We start from the raw sequence: 22,461 nt of genomic DNA on the forward strand, positions 1-22,461 counted from the left end.
TGGCCAGTCTAGAGAAGAGACAGACTAGGGGGGACAGGATAGCAGTATTCCAGTATTTGAGGCGCTGCCACAAAGAGGAGGGGGTCCACCTATTTTCCAAAGCACCAGAAGGCAGGAGAAGAAACAATGGATGGAAAATAATCAAGAAGGGAAGCAACCTGCAATTAAGGAGAAACTTCTTAACAGTGAGGGCAATTAACCAGTGTAACTGCTTGCCACCAGATGTTCTGGGTGCTCCATCAGTTTTTAAAGAAAAGACTGGACAGCCACTTGTCTGAAATGGTATAAGGTCTCCTGCTCAAGCAGGGGGTTGGACTAGAAGACCTCCAAGGTCCCTTCCAACTCTATTCCACTTGATTGATTGATTGATGAAGTCCCACCAGAGAGAAGGGCAGGGTCTCACACTGATTCTCTCCCCTTCCCTTTCGCAGCCAGAGACAAGGGGAACCCTGCAGCTCCAAATTCAGGATCAGAGGCAAAGAAGAGGCACCCCGAAGCAGCCCGGCTCTGCCACTGCACCCATGGGGCTGAGTCAGGGGTCGCGCAGCCCCTCCTCTCCAAACAGCTGGGCCGTCTGGCCGCTGATGTGAGCAGCCTCTGCCGGGACCTGTCCGGCCTTCAGAGCCACGTCTGGCGACTGGAGCAGGAAGCGCGGGGCTGGGCACTGGAGCTGGCCGCACTGCACCTGGAGAACCGACGCCTGGTCAAGTACTCCCGGCGCTTGGAGAGCCGCTGCCGGGTTCTGGAGACCCGCTCCCGCCGTCTGAACCTGCGCCTCTTGGGTTTGCCCGAGGGGGTTGAAGGAGGCGACCCGGTGTCCTTCCTCCGACGGACCCTGCCAGAGGTATTGGGCTGGCCACCGGGAGTGCCGGCATTGGAGGTCGAGAGTGCCCGGAGAGTTCATAGCCAGGATTCAACTGCCAAGCCGCGCCCGCTGCTCTTCCGCCTGCTACGCTCGGCCGACAAAGCCGCCGTGCTTGAGGCGGCTCGTGCCCGGCCGCTGCATTTTGCCGAGGCGCAACTCGCCATCCTACCTGACCTCGGTGCCCCACGAAGGAGACCTCTGCCTGGCCCATTCCGGAGGAACCGTTGGGTGGTCGACCTGCTTTTTGGGGGGCAGTCCCCTTCCTCATGGGGCTTGGGCAGGAGTCCAGCATGGCGGGAGCCCTCTGCCCCTTGCACACCCCTGGCATGCAAACCCGCCCCGGGGATGCTGGGGTCTCATGAGCAACACAACCCATGAGGCACTGCTGAGGGAGGGTCCCAGTGGTGGGATTCAGCTGGTTCAAGCCAGTTCAGGTGAACTGGTTGTTAAAATTTTGTGCTGGCCCCGTCCCATCCCGCCCACCCCACCCCTCGCAGTCACTCCTCATCTTCCCCAGCATAGCTGCTGCTGCTCTCTGCCTGGCTCCCTCGCTTGCCTCGACCTCATGGTCTCCGGGGCCCAGTGCACTTTCCTGCCTCTGCCACCTCATTTCCTGCCTGCTGGCAAGCAATGGATGCTGCAGAGACAGATTTCCTACATACCATTCCCAGCCCCTTCTCCCCCCCACACCCCATCCTTGGGCTGACAAAATAAAAGCCCATCTAAAGATCGTGAAGAATTAGAGCCATGGAGAGGAAAGGGGCACTGATCTCTTTCTCCCTCTAGGATCAGCCTTGGAAAAGCCTGCCCTCACAATCAGACTCCCTTTCTCAAACAAGCACTTCCTCCCAGCTCTCATGCGAGAACCCAAAATTCTTAGGAATGAGAGCCACGGGGAAGAAAGGCACACTGAGGCCCCCGGCGGGCTCTTTAAGGCATGCAATATGCTGCCACTAAGTTCCAGGACTCCTCACACGAGCGCTGAAAGGAAGGGAGTCCAATTGTGAGGACAGGCTTTTCCAAGGTCAGTCTGGGAGGCAGCACTCATGGCTGCCTTTTCTCTTGCCGTGTGATCTTTGAGGCAGTTCCCTAAAAGTAATGGCGCTGGAGTGGCAGGAGGGGGGCCAGCACGGGTGGGTAGCAAAGGCCGAAGCCTAAGTGTGCAACAGCCAAGGGCAACTTGCCTTTGCGCTGCCTATTCCGGGCGGGGGGCTTCATAATGGTACATTTGCACCGGCTGGCAGCACCCAAGGCATGGTCCGGGTCCATCGGCAACAGCAGAGAAGCAGGCACAGAGTGGGTTACCTGTTTGGCCACCTGCCAGCCAGGCTGGCCCAAAAGTGCGTTCCCTGTTGCGAGCAGCAGGATCCGAGGAGGACAGGGCAGGGCAATTGGGCGGCAGCCACCTGGAGGGCCAGTAGAAGCTGAGAGCTGGACTGCCCATACCTTCAATGCAATGGCCGCCCGGAGCATCCCCTCGGTCTAGGACAAAGTAAAAAGGCCCCAATCTTTCCACAGGGGAAGGGAAAGTTTAACCGTGCAGGAGCATTGGTCAGGCATGCCCCTCTCCACCCGTCTCTGCCTGTTCGTGGCTGAGCAACTTCTCTCTCTCTGAGCGTTAGCCAAGAGGAAGCAGCAAAATCAGTTTTTATTCCTTTGCTAAAGCTGCCGTTCCGTTCTTCACACATGGGATCGCCCAGCAGCCGATAGGGAGAGGGAGACGGTGGTGCCATTCCTGTGTGGTCTCAGCGCTGCTAGCTCCATAGACAATGCTAGTGGTCGCCATTGCCCATTTCTCCCTCTGTGTGAAGAAGGGAACGGCAGCTTTAGCAAAGGAATAAAAACTGATTTCGCTGCTTCCTCTTGGCTAACGCTCAGCAAGGGAGAAGTTGCTCTGCCACGAATGGGCAGAGATGGGTGTAGAGGGGTGTGCCCCAGCAACGCTCCTGCACTGATAAAACCTTCCCTTCCCCTGTGGAAAGATTGCACACACACATGTTAGATCTTTCTTTCCTCCTGCACCCCATCCCCTGGAGGCTCTGGGATTCCTTCCCCAACCCTGTCGATCCCATATAGGTACCACCTACGCGAGTTACATAGAGTTGGCCACGCCCACCCAGTCACATGCCCACCTAGCCACGCCCACCCAGTCATATGACCATCTAGACATGCCCACCTAGCCACACCCACAGAATCTGTTGTTAAATTATTTGACTCCCACCACTGGAGGGTCCCAAAAAGTGACTTTCCTTTCTGCCGCGGGCAGGGGTGGGTGGGCTAAGTGAGCCCACTGGCTGCTTTTCCATAGCTTCTTCGCAAGAGAGGGGAGGGGGTTTAACAATTGGGTGGGGGGCGGTTGCGTCCTGTCCCGCTCCCCTCCGCCGCTGTCTAGGAGATCCTACAAGATATTGGCAGAATTGGGGCCAGGAGACGGGTGAAATTCAGCCGGTTCTATCCGGCTCGGGCAAACCGGTAGCTGTGGGTGGCTCCTCCCACTTGCGCAGACATCATGATGCCACTTTTTTGCGATGATTTTAAGCCTCTGCGCATGTGCAGAAGGCTTTGCGCATACGTGGATGCTGCCGCATGCGAGCACATTTGCAAACCGGTAGGGAAGGTAAGTGAATTTCACCCCTGGGCCAGGGGCTCCAAACTCTCCCTGACATCTGTTCCCCCCCCCCCATAAAGACTCTTTCTGAGTGAGCAGATCTAGGTTGCAGGAGAAGGAGGGGTCAAAAGACTCCATTAAACAGGTGTTTCTCAAGCTCAGCTACTTTACAACTCCCAGAATCCCCCAGCCAGCAAGGGGAGTTAAAGCCCACCCCTCTTAAAAACACACTGGCTGGGGGATTCTGGGAGTTGAAGTGCACCAATCTTAAAAGCGGCCAATATTGAAAACCATTGTCTGACCCAAAATATAAGTGTGGAACTGAAACAATTCCATAGTCACAGTTTTTGTCAGGAATGGGAGGCAATTTTTGGGGAGAATCATTTTAGCATCCCGGCAGAGATGTTTCAGGTTAGATTCCTGCCCTGAGCAGACGGGGTTGGACTAGATGGCCTCAGGGAAACCTTGGAATGCTAGCATTGTACGAGTCGAAACTCTTTTAGGTTGGCTGGCATTGGCCAGCCTGAGAGAATTCGGGGTTGAAGGATATTCTTGGTTTGGTTTTGAATATTTTAACCTATTTTGCTTTCAGCTTCTAGTTGTGAGGCTACGTTGAGCTTTTTGAAATTGGGCAGGTCAGAAGTCTCAAAAGAAAAGGAAATGGGAGAAGGGACTGCTGGGTGCCAAACTAGTTTGATCTAGGGGTGAAGATCCTGGCCTAGAAACCAGGAGGCTGGGAGTTCTAGTTCCCTCAAAAACAGGAAAGCCAGCTGGGTGACTTCGGGCCAATCTCAAGGAGACAGTGAGTTCTAGTCCTGACACAGACATGAAATCTTTCTCAGTGACTTTTAGGCCAATCACCAGGCGATGGTGAGTTCTAGTTTCACTTAAGGCATTAAAGCCGGCTGGTCACTTTGGACCAATTATCAGGTGGCAGTGAGTTCGAGTCCTACCCCAGACTCACAAGCCAGCTGTGGGAGGTAACATTGGCCACTTCCTCTCTCTCAGCCTGACCCACCTCACAGGGTTGTTGTGAGGGAAATCGGAGGAAGAAGGAATGTTATGTATATCCGCCACCTTTGAGTCCCTTGTAAAGTAATAAAGCTGGGATTAAATATATATATATATATAAATAAATTATCTAAGAAATAAAAGAATGTGTTTTGCAAGATGGTTTGGGCATAATCCTGGGGTACCATTTGCCCCGAATACTCCGTTGCACTGCTTCCTTTTTTCCTGGGTAGTCATCTATCCAGACGGATACAATCAAGTTTCTAGTCCTCAGTACGTCCCCGTGATGTTGTTGTTGTTAGTTGTAAAGTCGTGTCCAACCCCATGGCGACCCCATGGACAACATTCCTCCAGGCCTTCCTGTCCTCTACCATCCTCTGGAGTCCATTTAAGCTCATGCCAACTGCTTCAGGGACTCCATCCAGCCACCTCGTTCTCTGTCGTCCCCTTCTTCTTTTGCCGTCAATCTTTCCCAGCATTAGACTCTTCTCCAGGGAGTCCTTCCTTCTCATTAAGTGGCCAAAGTATTTCAGTTTCATCTTCAGGATCTGGCCTTCTAAAGAGCAGTCAGGGTTGATCTCCTCTAGGACTGACCGGTTGGATCACCTTGCAGTCCAAGGGCCTCGCAGGAATCTTCTCCAGCACCAGAGTTCAAAGGCCTCAATTCTTTGGCGCTCAGCCTTCCTTATGGTCCAACTTTTACAGCCATCCATTGCAACTGGGAAAACCAGGACTATACGCACTTTTGTTGGCAGGGTGATGTCTCTGCTTTTTAGTATGCTGTCTAGATTTCCTCCCCAGGAGCAAGCGTCTTTTAATTTCTTGGCTGCAGTCCCCATCTGTGGTAATCTTGGAGCCCAGGAAAATAAAATCTGTCACTACCTCCATTTCTTCCCCATCTATTTGCCAGGAATTGAGAGGACTGGATGCCATGATCTTATTTTCTTAATGTTGAGTTTCAAGCCAACTTTTTTATTCTCCTCTTTCACGTGCATCAAGAGGCTCTTTAGTTCCTCTTTGCCTTCTGCCATTAGAGTGGTAATTAATTGAGCACGTTCGACCTGCTGTCGAATTCTTCCCCCAAATGAATGGATGCAAGGACTGGGGGGTTGTTAATTTTTCATTTTTAAATTTTTTTTCAATTTTCCTTCATTTATTTTCTAACCCTAATTTGGGGGGGGGGGAATGGACTTTGGTGTGATATTTGGCAGCTTTGGACAGACAAAAGTTCAACAGGGAAAACCCCTTTGGAGTGACCATAGGACCCTGGAATCACTGATGCACTAATTTTTTTAAAGAAAATCCGTCACCCATCATCCACAGCAGAGACATGGGAAGGTGGACTGCTGGAAATGAGCCAGGGGATTCCCAAGACCCCCTCCTGTATCAATTGTTCCCTGAAAGCCCACTCCCCAAATGGAAGAAACATAGAAAACCGACTGCAAAAGACTCTAGTGGTCCATTTTGATTCATTGTTTTCTTTTTTAGTTTATTTAATTATTATTTATTTATAATTTTTCTTCTTCTGACATGCGTTTATCCTGAGCGGGTTTTAAACTCAGGGAGGATTGAGCCGCGACCGGTGCTGGAATTTGGTTCCACGTTTCCGCCGTTCCATCAGCGAATTTGTCAGTGTATGAGAGTTCATGAATTGGAATAGACACGGTAACAGGTCAGCCAATGGGGACTGTTTGGTGACCCAGATGGCTCGGAGCCTGGGCGTGGCTTAGCTTGACTGATTTGTATATAGGAGTTGCTTTGTCTTTGCAATATAGCCTCTGTTATATATAGCTTCCGTGTTTGTGTCTTCTTAGTTCTGGTTCTGACTTCTGCTGCATGGGTATTGTATACATGCATCATGCTTTATATTATTGTATATATAGAAGTTTCTTATATAAATGAATACTGCTGAATTATTTACTTGTGTGCTGGTTGGATTGTTGCAAACTCTTAACAGGTTATGGGCCCAGAGTACACCAACCACACACTAAGACTGAACTGTAATTAAGCTGAGGGACAGCCTGCGTTATAAATAAAAGAGAACAAAGCTGAGAAGGCTTGCCAGGATGGCTGTTGATTTCAAAGAGAATTCTCTGCCTCGATTTGGACAGAAGAATTTTATTATTTGGGCTGCAAAAATGAAATGCTTCCTGAAGGCTATGGAGCTCTAGGATATTGTTGATAATCCACCCCAGGGGCCATTAGCAGCAGCAGATCAAAGGCAGCATAATAAGGCACTGGCCAACATCATCTTAAGTTTAGAAGATGAACAATTCCTGAATGCAGCTAATTTAAAGACTGCAAAGGAGGTCTGGCTGAAATGAAGAAGTGTATATGTGAGTGCGTCAGCATTGTGCAATATCGTGCAATTATCGAGACAATGGTACAGAGTCCAGCTACAGCCACATGAGCATGTGGAGAAGCATATGTTGAAAAGGCAAACTTTATTTATTGAGTTGGAACAGCGTGGCATGCAGATTCCTGAACTTCAGAAGGTGCTGTTGGTGTTAAATGTGGGATATTGTTTCAGCTGTTTTTGAGTGCAAACCAGAACAGGACTCACGAAGGGAAGCCCTTAAAGCCTGTTTGATTTCAGAAGCAGAGAGAAAAAAGCAACAGGATGGCTGCCAAGACCAGAGTATCAGAAGAGATCAGATTACAGCCCAACAAAGATTTTTGACAGAAAGACAGAACAGCTGATCACTCCATCTGTAGCGATAAGGCTCATCTAAACAAAGACTGTTTGCAAAGAAAAGAAACAACAGATGGACATGCTGGTGTTGCAAAAGTTAGCTATTGTAATAGCAGAGACAAATGGTTAATAGAAAGTGGGGCTAGTGAAACAATTGTTAATAATTCTAAATTGTTTTTCAGAACAGATCCAGCTGGAGGAGATGCAGTAGCCTTAGCAAATGGCCAGAAGGCTAAAGTCACTGGAAAAGCCAGTATGGTGATTGCGTGTCTGAAGAAAAAGTTTAGCAATATATTGTGGAATATATTGTGTGTACCTGAAATGGAACATAATTTACTGAGTATCTCCAGTCTAGTCCAAAAAGGGTTGGAGACCACATTTGCAAACGGGAGATGTCTCATAAAGAGAAATGGGAACAGGGTATAAAATAGGATAATCTTTATGTGTTGCAGGGACAAAAGGTTCAATGTGCCCAAACATTTGGAAATGTGCCACAACATGATGCATGCATTCATCTCTTGCAGAGAAAGCTTGGCCATGCCAGCTTCAGAGTTTTGCAAAAGATGCAACAGTTTGGAGAAGGGTTAAATTTAAAAGGATGTAAGGCATACTTGGACTGCGCAGTATGTAAATCATCAAAGTCCAAGACATTTCCTGTAAGCAAGAGTAGCACAAGGCAGACAACAAGAGCTCTAGAGCTGGTACATGCAGATTTGATTGGCCCAATGCAAGGCAGTTTGGGAGGAGCAAAGTATGAGTTGGTAGATTGTAGATAACTACAGCAGGTTTGGGTTCTGCTATTTACTAAAGAGTAAAATAGAGGTGCTACAGAAATTTAAGCAATGGGTAAGCTTGGTAGAAAGGAGATATAAACAACAGATATGTCAACTGCAAACTGACAGAGGTTCAGAATTCATGTCAACAAGTTTTCAACAGTGGTTGTGACAGTTGAGCATAAAACATATGCTGTGTATGGATATACACCGCCACGCAGGTCAGAGCGAAGGAACAAGGGGATTCCACCTGACAGGTATTCTGTATTCTGAGGTTAAGGTGTGTAATGTGTGCTATGAGCCAAGAACCTATCAGGAAGTATTGGCACTACCCAAAATCGAGCAAGTGAAATGGAAAGAAGCCATGGACAAAGAAGTGAAATCCATGGGTGAACATAAAGTGTTCACATCTATGACTTTACCACAAGGTTGCAAAGCTGTAGGAGGTAAGTGGGAGTACAGAAAGGAAGAACTATCCAACAATGAAGGTATATAATAACAATATAACAATAACAACATAAGGAGGCAAGATTAGTAGCACAAGGTTTTTCACAAAGGAAAAATGTGCACTATGATGAGGTATTTGCACCAAGTGTAAAGAGTATAAGCATAAGGTTGGCACTCGCGTTAGCAGCAGCACATGATCATAAAATCTGGCATTCTGATATAACCACAGCATTCCTCAATGCAGAGTTAGAGGAAGAAATTTACATGGTTCAAGCACCAAGGTATGAAAGCAAAAGGCCTAACACTGTGTATAAATTGAACAAGGCCATTTATGGGCTGAAGCATCAGCCAGGAATTGGAATATCTGTTTAGATATGGCATTGAAGGGTCTTGGGTTCAAGAGTTGCAAGGCTGCTGGTTGCATATATACTGGAACGTTAAAAGGTGGGAATAATTAGCATTTGTGGATGATCTTTGTTTCATTGCCAAAGTTTTGTCACAGGTAAAAGAATTTGCTAATCAATTAGAGAAAAAATTGAATTAAAAGATTTGGGAGAAATAAAAAACTATCTTGGTGTAGAGATACAAAAAACTGAGAAAGATGTTTATGTTCTTAGTCAAAGAAGGAAAATTGAACAGCTGTTGGAGAGATACAATATGAAGGTTGGCAGAGTAAAGAATAGAAGCAAGCATGTGGATATTAAATATTGTAATGTAAGAGAAGCCATCAAATGTAAATTAATTAGCTTGCTTCACTGTTCTTCAGAGGACAATCTTTCAGATATAATGACCAAGCCATTGGATGGAGTGCCCCGTTGGAAGAATATTAAGTTATTCAGTTTTATGTCTATTCCAGTCATGAAGGGAGGAGTGTCAGTGTATGAGAGTTCATGAATTGGAATAGACATGGTAACAGGGGACTGTGGGTGACACAGACAGCTCAGAGCCTGGGCGTGGCTTAGCTTGACTGATTTGTATATAAGAGTTGCTTTGACTTGCAATATAGCCTCTGTCTGTATTATATAACGTCTGTGATTATATCGATTCTGTGCTTCTGGATTCTGTGATCTCTGTTTCTGGCTTCTGCTGCATGGGTATTGTATACATGCATCATGCTTTATATTACTGTATATAAAGAAGTTTCTTTTATACATGAATCCTGCTGAATTATTTACTCGTGTGCTGGTTGGATTGTTGCAAACTCTAAAAGAATTTCTAGGCACTCCTTGACTTACATCCACTAATGAGCCCCCAAGCTTCCGTTGCTAAGCGAGAAGGTTGAGGGTTGCCCCATTTACAACCATTCTTGGCTAGGGGGTTAAGTGAATTGAGCTTCCCAATTGCTGAATGTTTGCAAAAGAGGATTGCTTGACCCTGGGATACTGCAACTGTCATAAATGTGAGTCCTTTGCCGAGCATCGGAAAGTCCATCAGGTGACCATGGGGATGCTGCAATGGTTGATAAGTGTAACAAATGGTCATAAGAATTCAGATCTTCATTTTAGCGACCTCTGAAGGATGGAAGGCTGAGCCAATCTTGAGCCAGTCGGGATTGAACTTCTGATTGTGGGCAGAGGGAGTCCTTGACTTACGACCACAATTGAGCCCAACATTTCTGTTGCTAAGTGAGACATTGGTTTAATGAGTTTGCCTCCATTTTATGACCTTTCTTCCCCCAGTTTTTAAGTGAATCACTGCAGTTGACTAATTAACAGCCCCATTGTTAAGCGAATCTGGCTTCCCCCTTGACTTTGCTCGCAAATGGGAATCATGTGAGTTTGGGACACAGCAACGGTCATAAATCTGAAGCAGTGGCTGAGCGTCCAAATTTTGGTCACATGATCATGGGGATCCTACAAAGGTCATAACCATGAAAAAGGGTCGTAAGTCGCTTTTTTCAGTGCTGTTGTAATGTTGAACGGTCACTAAATGGACAGTCGTAAGTTGAGGACTGCCTGTATTTAAGTTTAGAAGCTGGAGCTGTGGGGTTGGGCTATGTGCCAGAAATGCACCATTATAGTTGATCGGTGGGTGAGTGCTGGCTCCTGCCTGAGGCAATCTGCACTGTGATTGGTAGTTTTGGGCGTGGAGGGGGAGTTCCCCTTTTTCCCCACCTTTTTTCTCCTGTCTCCCCTATGCACTCTGTAATTTACCTCACAATGTACCTCATGATTTATCTCATGATTTACCTCACGATTTACCTCACGACGCTCTGTTTGCCTGACTATCTTGTTTGTGGTAAACATAGATGTCAAATATATTTATTTATACAAAACGACAAGTTCATGTCAGCTTCTCTGACTCCATTGGACACCAGCTGCACAATTTTTTTACACCAATGTGCCAATGATCCGCTCCTTGGCTGCCTGAATGGGAAACAGATTTCACCTTGTCCACATTCCTTTGCAAGATTTTTCTTCTGGTGGTCAATATGCCTCCCGACCGCCCTATATAGTTGATCAGTTGGTGAATGCTGGCTCCTGCCTGAGACAATCTGTACTGTGATTGGTTGCTTTGGGGGTGGAGGGGGAGGTTTTTTCCCCTGCCTTTTTTCTTCCGTTCTGCCCTGTGCACTCTGTAGTTTACCTCATGATTTACCTCACAACACTCCTATTTGCCTGCCTATCTTGTTTGCAGTAAACATAGATGTCAAGTACATTTATTTATCATAAAACGACAAGTTTCTGTCGGCATTGCTGACTCCCTTTGGACACTGGCTGCGCAATTCCCTCACAGGGATCTTGCAAATTATCTGCTCCTTGGGTGCTCAACGGGCAACAGATTTCACCACTTCCATGTTCCTTTGCAAAAATTTTCTTCTCATGGGCATTTATCTCCTGGACACCCTATAAAACCTGGGAAGACCGCCACATCCTCTTCGAAGATGGTGGAGATCCCGGGTGCTGCTTCCCACCCTGCATCAAACCATAGTTTATTTGAACCACGAGTTCTGGTCATGGCTTGGGGGAGTCACCTGGTTCCTGTGAGCCTCAGTTTCAAACTAAGGGAGTTAGAAGGCTCCCAAACAGGTTCAATGATTTACGGCCATGTTTCTCAGCCTTGGCAATTTGGGAGGGAAGGGAGAAGAAAGGGAAGGAAGGAATCAACCAATCAATCACAATAGAGCTGGAAGGGACCTTGGAGGTCTTCTAGTCTGTTATTCTGTATGGATCTCCTGCTTGAGCAGAGGGCTGGACTAGATGACCCCAGCCATTTGCCAAGGATAAGAAACAGCTGAATGGATGAATTGAAAAAATGGATGGATGGATGGATGGGAAAGAGGAAGGGAGGGAGGAAGAAAAAAGAAAAACCAGTGCTTCTCAACATGCTGCCTGGGGAATTCTAGGCATTGAAGTCCACCCATCTTCAAGATGCAAAGGATGAGAAACAACTAGATGGGCAGATAGATGAATGGTAGGTAGGTAGGTAGGAAGGATGGAAGGATGGATGGATGGATGGAGAGAAAGAGACCAGAGCTTCTCAAAATCCTGACCGAGTCATGCTGGGAGTTGAAGTCCACCCACCTTCAGGTTGCCAACCTTAAGAAACACCCTCCCAGAGTCCGTGAAGCTCTGGATGGGGAAAGAAACCATTTCAATTTGATCCTGGTTGTAGGGTGTTTGTCTTGCCCCCCCCCTTGTCTCCCCAAAATCTGGGTACTCTTTCCCGCAAACACCCCAGGAGCCTCCGTCCCCCTTGATGAAAACAGAGACCTTCTGGTTAGGCAGAACTTGAAGCTGCCTTCAACCCCTGTCTGTTTCTTCATGAGCAAAAGCGAAAGTGAAAGTAACAGTGAAAGTGAGCCGCCAGGCTGGAAGTCGATTCCTCAGGCAGCTTTCTAGCCCACCCTGGATTCAATAAAGGGGAAGATAAGGTGACTCAGGAGTAAAGGGGGGGGGGAGAGACAGAGGACCAGTGGGAGACAGAGAGAGGGAGGGAGGGAGGGAGGTACGACTAGCGGGAGGGGGGAGGGAGGGAGTAAGCCAGACTTCCTGGAAGGTGGGGGTAGGAGTCTTGTGCAGTCAACCCTCTCACCCCACAGTGGGAGAGGGGGCATTGCAGAGCTCCTGCGGCCGTAAACACACACACACACCGCCAATCCCCTGAATTTGGATCCTGCCAGAGGAATTCCAGGTATCAGTCCTTCTCCCTGTTGTTGTAAACAGATTCGAATGTGCTAATCTCTCTTTCCTTCTTGCAGATAAAAGGTTTTACTGTCAAAGGCACCAAGTCAAGGCCATCCTTTCCAGGACTGGAACTCTTTCGTGTCTGCTCTGCCTATTGCTTGCTGGGCATCACCTGCCTGCCTTTCCCAAAGCCGTCTCCAAGCTTGGCTAAGTTGGGGAGGGAAGGGGGTCTTGGAAGCCCTCCAGGTCTGGCTCTGTCCTGACACCCGACCTTGCCATGCTGCACCGAGGAAACCGCTTGCCATTTACCCGACAGGTTGTAAGAATTGGCTGCTTCTTCCTGCCAAGGGAAAAGTTGACCCATTATCCACAGCTTGAAATGGTGTAGGGTCTCCTGCTTGGGCTGGGGTGGGGGGGAGGGGGATTTGCACTAGATGACCTACAAGGTCCCTTTCAACTCTGTTAATCTGTAAACCACGGACAGCTTTGACCAACTTCCCGCCAGTGTTGGGAGCTGGAGACGCAGCCAAAGGACGAATCTGGTCTCCTGGGCCAGGGAATATGAACCTCTCCTGTTGGTGCAATTCAAACTTCCTGCTTTCTCTGTATATTTAAACCCAATCAAAGACTGGGAACCTTTCCAGTTTTGTCGTCCTGGATTCTTGACATTCTGGGAACTTGGCATTGGTCAAGTGTTTATTCTGGAAAGTTCCCTTCCTTATTTGGGTAACCCTCAGAGTTTCTCAGCCTTTGGCAAGCTTACACTTTCTGGACTTCAATTCCCAGAATATCTCAGCTGGCACCGCCGGCTAGGAAATTCTGGAAGTTGACATCCGGGCAGCTGAAAGTTACAAGGTTGAAAAACAGTATGTTTTGCTTACTGTTGCAAGTAAGTAATTTAGCCGGAATTCAGAGCATAATTCTCTCAGCTTTCTCGCTGTTTCTGATGCTCCTTCCTGTTTGAGATGTGAATGTGTCGGCCTCAGGAATGCATTTGTTCCAAAGTTAAATATGGATACTTCCAGTTCTGGAAACTGAACTGAAACTCAAGCAGGAGATCTTACAGAATGACAGAGTTGGAAGGGACCTTGGAGGTCTTCTAATCCGACCCCCTGCTCAAGCAGGAGACCCTTTGTTATTCAAAGGAGGAGGAGGAGGAGACGGACAGTTTCATGCTTCAGTAAACTAGAAGTAAACTTGGACTAGAAAAACTCCAAGGTCCCTCCCATCTTTGTTATTCAGAGGAGGAGGAGGAGAACAGTTTCCTGGTTGAGCAGAGGGTTGGACTAGAAAACCTCCAAGATCTCTTCCATTTCAGCTAGTCTGTTACCCCACCCCACCCCAAAGGTGCCTCTGCCCCACAGATCTGTCCAGAGGGCCCTTGTTCAGCCAACCCAGGACGGGCGGCTCTACCCAGCCAGAAACTATGGATGGAGTGTGGCCTGTGCCCATTGCATGCCCCCTGGGTGTCCCGATTCACCCTCCTTGTCCCAGGGGCCTTGTAGCAGGAATAAAGGCAGCCTGAATCCTTTGGGTGGGTCTGTGAGAGACATGGGATGAAGGAATCCCCCTCCAAAGGACCTGTCTTGTAATGGACCTCATACTGGGGAGGGCAACAAACCTAGGAAAGGGGGTTCTGGATAGGATATGCACTGCAAAGAGGCATCTGTCAGTCTCTGCCTCCTTCGGATAGTTCTTCTCTCTTGCAGGGCACCAGAAGCGTCCGCAACACGCAGGAGCCGAGCATGGCCATGGCTGAGGAGGTGATTGAGATGCTAGCCCTGGGACGCCCCTTCCAGCTGAGCATGCTGTACGACTGTCGCAAGGATGTGGTCATCCCAGGTAGGAGCTGGAAGAGAAAGAGGTGGATGGGCATCCCCTGTAGGATCTAGAGGGAGAGAGACGGACCCTGCCATCAATGCTTAGGGCTCCTGGGCACACAGCCCTCTAGTAGTAACGGTCAGCTGGATAGGACTTTCTCACAGGGAATGCATATCCAGCCCTCACTCTCAACTACCCCCATTTAGAATAGAATAGAATTTATTGGCCAAGTGTGATTGGACAACAAGGAATTTGTCTTGGTGCATATGCTCTCAGTGTACATAAAAGAAAAAAATACCTTCATCAAAGTACAACACTTACAACACTTAGTGATGGTCATAGGCTACAAATTTAACACTTAATGATATAACACGATAATCATAGGGTACAAATAAGCAATCAGGAAACAATCAATATCAATATAAATCATAAGAATTACCAGCAACAAAGTTACAGCACAGTCATAAGTGGAAGGAGATGTGTGATGGGAACAATGAGAAGATTAATAGTGCAGATTTAGTGAATAGTTTGACAGTGTTGAGGGAATTATTTGTTTAGCAGAATGATGGCATTTCAGGCAAGTGGCTTCCAGTCTTCTGAGTTAGGGTGGGGTTTCGCTAGCAGCAGTGTCTCTTCCGTCCTGAGGACCAGCCTATAGATTTCCACTGCTCTCCTCTCCTCTGCCTTCTGCACATCCACGTGTCAGGCATGGGACCCAACTGTTCTTTCTTTTCCTCATCAGCCACCTCCAGACCTGGGAGCTGTTGACTCTCCACCTGAGGGCGGATGGATGGCCCAGGTTCTGCCTCTGTCTCTATCTCTGACAACTCCATTCCCTCTTCTCCCTTGCAGCTCTCAGATTGTTTTGATGCTGGCCCTGACTCTGACAATGCCTCCTCATCTGATTCGGCCGCCGAAGGGGCTGGTGGCCAATAGCCCACAACGACGGGCCCTGTCATCAATGCGCAGGGCTCAGGGGCACACAGCCTGCTAATAGTAGTGGTGAGCTGGGTAGGACTTTCTCCCCCAGAATGCGTATCCAGCCCTCACTACCAACCACCTCCATTTCAGATAAGTGGTTGTTCAGGCTTTTCTTTAAAACCTCCGGCGTTGGAGCACCCACAACTTCTGGTGGGAAGCCGTTCCACTGATTAATTCAATCAATCAATCAATCAGAATAGAGCCGGAAGGGACCTTGTAGGTCTTCCAATCTAAGCCCCTGCTCAGGACCCTCTACCATTTCAGACAAGGCTGCTGTCCAGTCTTTTCATAAAAACCTCCAAGGATGAAGCACCCACAACTTCTGGTGGCAAGCCATTCCACTGGTTAATTGTCTTCGCAGTTAGAAAGCTTCTCTCGTTGATTAGTTTCCATCCATTGTTTCTTATCTTGCCTTCTGGTCAGGGGTGAAATCTAAAAATTTTCCCTACCGGTTCTGTGGGCGTGGCTTAATTGGTGGGCGTGGCTTAGTGGTCAGGTGACTGGGTGGGCGTGGCCAATAACAATAAATAATAAAAATAATAAACAAAGTACACAAAACAATAAGAGGTATCAAAAACCAACTTTCACACTTTACACCCACACAACACAACACAACTGAGTCACACACAATGTAAAAGGAGCTGCACTTCACCCAAAACGGCCCCTGCAACAAGCAGGAACCTCACATAGCCACAAAAAGCTCAAAAATCAACTTTCTCACACACACACAACACAACACAACATAACTGACTCTCTCTTTCACACACACACACAAAATGCCACATACCACTTTGTGTATGTTTGTGTAGTTAGAATGAAACACTACAGAAACACACCAAATCTCACAAATATTTTATTTTATTATTTTATTTTATTTATATTTTTAGATAAAAGCAGCTAAATTTAAAACTTCCTTAACTTTAAATTGCTGTCTAAAAAAAAATAAAACTCCTTAAAAAACCCCAATTAACTATTTTTTAAAGCTCCCCCCCCCTTACTTACCCAATTGAAGGGACAAGGGAGGCAGATTGAGTTGCTAGCCTATGCAATGGATTGCAGCAGCTGAAGCAATGCAGGAATAGGGAAGAAGGCTCTGTGCATGTGTGGAGGACACGCACACTTGTTATGCTCTCTCTCTCTCTCTTTTGCGCGCACACCTTTGCGCACTGGTAGTGAAGGTAAATGAATTTCACCCCTGCTCTGAAGCCCTGATGCAAAACAACTCCAGGGAATTGGAGATCTTTCTCGAAATCAACAGATGCATAGCAATTCCCATTCCTCTCTACTCAGTCAAAAGCCTTTAAGGTTTTTCTGATATTTTGCAAAACAGGTAGGAGGTTGTCCTGTTCAAGGCTGGATAAAACTTGAGGCAACTCTTTGTCTCCCATATCCCAGCAGACTGGGGGAGAGGCTTCACATTTATTTCCATGTCTTGTCCTGTTCTTTGCAGGAGTCACCCTTTGGGACTACAGCTCTCTTCAGAAGGACCTGACCATCAAGCCTCAGCCCAAAACCGAATCTGAACTCCTTGCATCCGACACCATCGATGACAAGCTCAATGCCCTGGACATCTCAGGATCCCTCAAGGCCAGTTTCCATGGAGGGATGATTGAAGTGGGAGGGTCAGCCAAGTATCTTCAGGACACCAAGAAGTCCAAGCAACAGGCCAGAGTCAGCGTTAAGTACAAAACACCACCAAGTACGAACAGCTGACCTTGAGGCACCTCGGAATCCAAAATATTTCTTACCTAGGGATATTTGAGCAGGGCATGACCACCCATGTAGTCACTGCCATCCTCTACGGAGCCCAGGCTTTCATGTCTTTGACCGAGAAATTTCTTCAAAAGAGACAGTGAAAACTATCAAAGCCTTACATGGAAAACTCCAGGCTACAATCAAGAAGATCCTATCACTTGCAGGACAAGCACAGGTCAAGATAAATGAGGAGGAGAAAGAGAAATTCAGTTGCAAGTTCCATGGAGACTTTTCTCTGGACAGAAATCCGGTCACCGTCAAAGACGCGATTCAAGTTTACGCCACTTTACCAAAAATGTTAGGAGAAGGCTGTGCCTGTGTGGGTCTGGGTCCACCCGCTGACCAAACTGGACACCAGAGCAACTAAAATGGTCCCTGAGATTAGCCTAGTGTTGATCTTTGATGTTAAAAAGATCTTGGAGGAACTCAACAAAATCCAGATGCAAAGCAATGATCTGGCCAATAGTCCCATTGCTGAGACCTTCCCTGAGATCAAGAACAAGATCCAGAACTTCAAGGATCTGTGCAGGCAACACAAGGAGACTTTCCAGAAACAGCTGGCCAGAGTGTTGCCTTCCTTCCAGGGAGGAGGGCAGGAGGAAGGAACCCTGGTGGACCTCTTAATGTCCCTCAACCAGTCACCCTTCAACAGGCAAAGATTCCATGAATTTCTGGACAGCAAAAAAAAGAGAAATGAACTTTGTCAAATCTTATCTGTCTATTCTAGATGATATGGAAGTGATCTCATCTCAGAACATGCTGGAAAAAATCATTCTTGACCCACCAAATGGATACGTAGTCTCCTTTATATTCACTTCTTTGCATGAAGAGGAGCCATTTCTGTTGACCTTAAGAGACTGGCTTCAGGGGCAATTCTTGCCAGGGTCAACTAAGTCCATCAGACCCACTACTCAGATGAAGAAAGGCAAGGCCTGGTTTGAAGACCAGGAGAGAACCCACAAAGCTCGCCAAGCTGCCAAATCCATCAAAGACTTTCTCAGCGTCAATCAATCCAATGAGAAGGTCCACTTTGCCGTAGTCTCACTTCCAGATGTGGACAACCCAGGAGCCTCAATATACCTCTATGAAGATGAAGAGCTGGTCAGCAAGAACTCTGAGTTGCCCTCAAAACCTCTCCCTCTCCTGATCAGTGAACTGAGTATTCAGCTGAAGTTTCAGCCAGCTGAACATGGAAGGGCTACAATCTCCAGCTATCTGTTAGAGTACAAGGTTGCAGGGGAAGAAAACTGGAAGACTGTGAGGACAGAGGACTCTGGGGAGATGTTCCTGCTGAAAGATCTGCCTCCAAACACAGAGTACCAGTTCCAGTATGCTGCTTGTTGCAAGCCAGGCCTTAGTAACGTAATTACAAAAGGTCACTGCGGCATCTTCTCTCTCATCTTTGGGGAGGGAGGGAAAGAAGGAAGGGGAAAGAAGGGGAGTGGGAGAGAGAGAGAGAGAGCGAGAAAGGAGAGGGAGAGAGAAGGGAGAGACAGAAGAAATGGGGAGAGGATGGGAGACGGAGAGGGAAGGGAGAGGCAGGAGGGAGAGGAAAGGAAGGGAGAGGGAGAATGAAGAAGGATGGGAGAGGAAGGCAAAAGGGAGAGGTAGGAATGGAGAGAGAGAGAGAGAGAGGGAAGGCAGTGGAGGAGGGAAGGGAGAGGGAGAGGAGAGGGAGAAGGGAGGGATAGAAAGAGGTTAAAAGAGAGAGGGAAGTGTAGGAAATTAGCACTCTCCCCTCTCCTAGACGAATGAAATATTTTGGAGGATATTGAAGAGGGCAGAATATTACTGTGTTTCCCTGGATGAGAAATGGAGAAACGTGTTTTAAAGACAAAGCAGCTTCCTGCCTCCTCTTACCTTTGTCAATGGGCCATTAAGGCCTCAGCCAAGCTCACTCATTCCCCCCACCTTTGTCAATGGACCATCATCTACAACACAATAGGACCCATCTAGCAACAGAAACTCATCACATGGCAAGGCTTAGGCAAGCTTGAGAGACACCCTACAATGTTAGCTAAGACCCTTAGACCACCTGGGAGTTTGACAACCAATCAGGGTACATTTCTTATACAGGAACAGGAAACACCAAGGTGGGGCCCCACAGAGAGTATAAACTCAGGCACTCAGCATTTTGTTCTCCCCTTCTGCCCTTCTTCCCTTCTTCTTCCCTTCTTCTCCTTTCCTCTCTGGTTCTTCACCAAACACCTTGAAGCATGTGATAGAATAGAATAGAATAGAATTTTATTGGCCAAGTGTGATTGGACACACAAGGAATTTGTCTTGGTGCAGATGCTCTCAGTGTACATAAAAGAAAAGATACGTTCATCAAGGTACAACATTTACAACACAATTGATCACCTTTTCTACTCGGGAATGCAAGCCATGTGATTCCTATCCACCATTAAACCATCTTTCAAAGCAGTCTCCATGTTTCCAATGTCTTTTTCCCCACTTGGAACTGAACCCAGATGGACATTTCTTCCAACAATAGGAAGAGGGAAGGCAAGGGAAGGCTTACGCTGAACAGCCATCTTTCCTGGCTTCTCAAGGGGAGGCTGGTCTTACCAGATTGCTGTCCTGCAGGTTCAATCCTCCTCACCCGGTAGATGACCAGCCTTCCCTTCCAGGGGGACCCCCAAAGCCAGCTCCAGCGTTGCCTGCGTTCTTTCTGCAATCTGCTTTGTTTTTGTGTCTTCCTCCAATAGGCTTATCTTACAAGTGTAAAAGCATGGGGCTCAATTGAAGAATGAGATGGTCGGAAAAGGAGTAAGATTCACTCTCGTCCAAATATCTTGAAACTCAAACTGAAGGGGGTGGGTGACCGATCCCCATGTTGTATTGGGCTGCTCCCACGCTGAGAGGAGACGACTCACCACAGTCTTGCGGTGCTGGGCATGACCTTCTCTTCTCTTCTCTTCTCTTCTCTTCTCTTCTCTTCTCTTCTCTTCTCTTCTCTTCCCTACCTCTCCTCCCTCCCTCCCCCCCTCTTCTCCATCATTCATCTCCTCCCCTCCCCTCCCCTCCCCTCCCCTCCCCTCCCCTCTCATATTGTAGAGTCAGAGCTCAGAAACGTCCTTTTTGGAAGAAGAAAGGTTGGGAAAGATGCAGACACAATCTTGGGAAGTCAAGGTTTTGGATTGATCCATTTCCAAAGGGAGGAGAGGCTGTGGAAGGGCAGGAAGATTGTGGTTGTGAATACAACTCCAGGTGGACACGCAGCTTTATGGGTGAATGCTGTTGGGAAATTTAGGAGTCTTTATTTTATAATAAATTTATAATAAATTTATGAATAATTAAATAAATAAATTTATAATAAAAAAGAAATTTAATAAATTTAAATAATAAAATAATAAATAATATAATATAATAATATTATTTATTAAATAATAATAAATAATAATTAAAATATAATAATAATAATAATAATAATAATAATAATAATAATAATAATAATAATAATAATAATAATAATAATAATAATAAAATAAAATAAAATAAAAATAATAAGAAATAAATAAGAAATTTAGGGCCTGGAGTTCTGTCCTCCAGGCCCTCACACCATTATCCATGTTTTGGGAATCGGGATTGTCAAATGGCATGAGGTGACCAGGCACTTCATCAAATGTATTTCCGAGGGAAACGTCAAGCCCTACTTTATCGTCTTGTTCAACAGCAAAGAGAACTTCAACAGGGAATCTCTTGAAAACTTTATATCTATGGAATCTGAAGAGCTGAAGGAATATATCGCCAAATGTGGGAACCGGTGCCTGGCACGAAGGGTTGTCTACGGCAGGGGTCTCCAACCTTGGTCCCTTTAAGACTTGTGGACTTCAACTCCCAGAGTTTTGCTTTGCTGGCTGAGGGACTCTGGGAATTGAAGTCCACAAGTCTTAAAGGGACCAAGGTTGGAGACCTCTGGTCTACGGCAACCGGAGCCTCCCATCCTCCTCCTCATTATGTTCCAGCCAGAGAGGGGCTTGTTAATGTCTCCTTCTTTTCCTGGATAGCTGACCCCCAGGCCTCCATTTCTCCCCCCTCCCTTCTTTTCTTCTCCATCATTGCTTTCTCTCCTTTCCTCCCCTCTTCTCTTCTCCTCTCCTTCTTCTCTTCTCCAAAATTCTTTCTTTTCTCCATCATTCATCTCCTCTCCTCTCCCTTCTTCTCCATCATTACTTCATCTCCTCTCCTCCCCCTTCTTTTTTTCTCCATCATTCATCTCCTCTCCTCTCCCTTCTTCTCTTCTTCATCATTCATCTCCTCTCCTCTCCCTCCTTCTCCATCTCCTCTCCTCCTCTTCGCCATCATTCATCTCATCTGCTCCCACCCCCTCCCCTCCTCTCCTTTCCACTCTGTGCATACTCCCAACTGGGATCGGCTCCAGCTGTACCTCCCCTTTGTTCAGCTAACAGTTGTCTCTCTGCCTGAGCATGCGTAGATGGGCCCTGCTCTGCATCTGTTTCTGAGTCCTCTTGCTCCCCAGAGCCTTCCGCAGGCTCCAGTGTTAACCCAGGCACCCCTTCCAACTCCTCCAACTCCTCTGAACCACAACATATACCTTGCAAAGAGAGCCTTGGCCCTACTTTGATGCTTCAGGCCTTTGTTGTATACACAGAGAAGGGAAGCCTCCAGAACCGCCAGCTACTGATCCCATGTGATTTCACAGTACTTTAGGCCTCTGTTCTCTGCAAATGGAGGCCTGGAAAAGATCTGCAACAAAAGGCTTTGCAAATGGCGAGAAGTTGAACCATTTCCCTCCGTTTGCAAAGCATTTTGCCATCTTTGCAAGGTGAGAACGGAAACCGGGAGGAATACACGCATTGCTTCGGGGCTCCGTTTTGATCAGGAAAGAAACCTATTGCTGTCACCAGCTGGGTAGAGCTACCGTTACATGCTCCAGCTCCCATTGATCTGGCGATTTGAAAATGGGCAACCGCAAGTAGGTCAATGGGTAGCACTTCAGTGAGCAACTTCCTGGGGACAGCAAAGGAGATGCTAACTGAGCTCCCCGGGCAACGGTGATATCTCTAGCAAACCCTTTTTGCTGTGGAAACACTGCGATTCTTCTGACACTGCAGTTTTAATATTAGGTGTATACTACAGGCCAGCCAATCGAGCAGATGAACCTTATACCAAACATCCCACTATAGTAATGGGAGAATTTAACTTCCATAATATAAACTGGAAAAAAAACTTTGCAGTAAGTGAGAGATCAGACAGGCTCCTGATGACGGGACTAGAAGACAGGTGTCGTACTCGCCACATCACGTGATCGGGTGGCTCGCTCAGTCTTTGAAATAAGCACAACACGGAAGGTTTCCCTCCTAGGAAATAAGCCCAATCAATGCCTCTCTCTCCACCAAAACTGGCTGGCCCGTCTT

At 47.2% G+C, this 22,461-nt stretch overlaps 2 protein-coding genes across 8 annotated transcripts in view; both read left to right on the plus strand.

The window, feature by feature from the left end:
* The window catches only part of KRBA1 (KRAB-A domain containing 1), a 53,175-nt gene extending 43,630 nt beyond the window's left edge, over window positions 1-9,545 (plus strand). For 5 of the 6 annotated variants that reach the window (XM_058179276.1, XM_058179277.1, XM_058179280.1 and 2 more), the window contains one exon: window positions 432-9,545. In XM_058179276.1, coding sequence (XP_058035259.1) covers window positions 432-1,243 — 812 coding nt within the window. In that variant the 3' untranslated portion in view covers window positions 1,244-9,545. The remainder of the gene's footprint in view (window positions 1-431) is intronic. The other variant, XM_058179281.1, reaches the window with a different exon arrangement.
* Window positions 9,546-13,364: 3,819 nt separating this feature from the next.
* Window positions 13,365-18,460, plus strand: LOC131196548 (cytolytic toxin-beta-like). Of its 2 annotated transcripts, none has more exons than XM_058179412.1 (3): window positions 13,365-13,412; window positions 14,217-14,365; window positions 16,776-18,460. In XM_058179412.1, the coding sequence occupies exons 2-3, from the start codon at window positions 14,269-14,271 to the stop codon at window positions 17,036-17,038; spliced, it is 360 nt and encodes a 119-aa protein (XP_058035395.1). In that variant the 5' UTR covers window positions 13,365-13,412; window positions 14,217-14,268; the 3' UTR covers window positions 17,039-18,460. The 2 variants fall into 2 exon arrangements, with proteins under 2 accessions (XP_058035395.1, XP_058035394.1); XM_058179411.1 differs by having other exon boundaries at window positions 13,375-13,412; window positions 14,233-14,365.
* Window positions 18,461-22,461: the final 4,001 nt, after the last annotated feature.

Source organism: Ahaetulla prasina, chromosome 4 (assembly GCF_028640845.1).
Source record: "Ahaetulla prasina isolate Xishuangbanna chromosome 4, ASM2864084v1, whole genome shotgun sequence".
Lineage (NCBI taxonomy): Eukaryota > Metazoa > Chordata > Lepidosauria > Squamata > Colubridae > Ahaetulla > Ahaetulla prasina.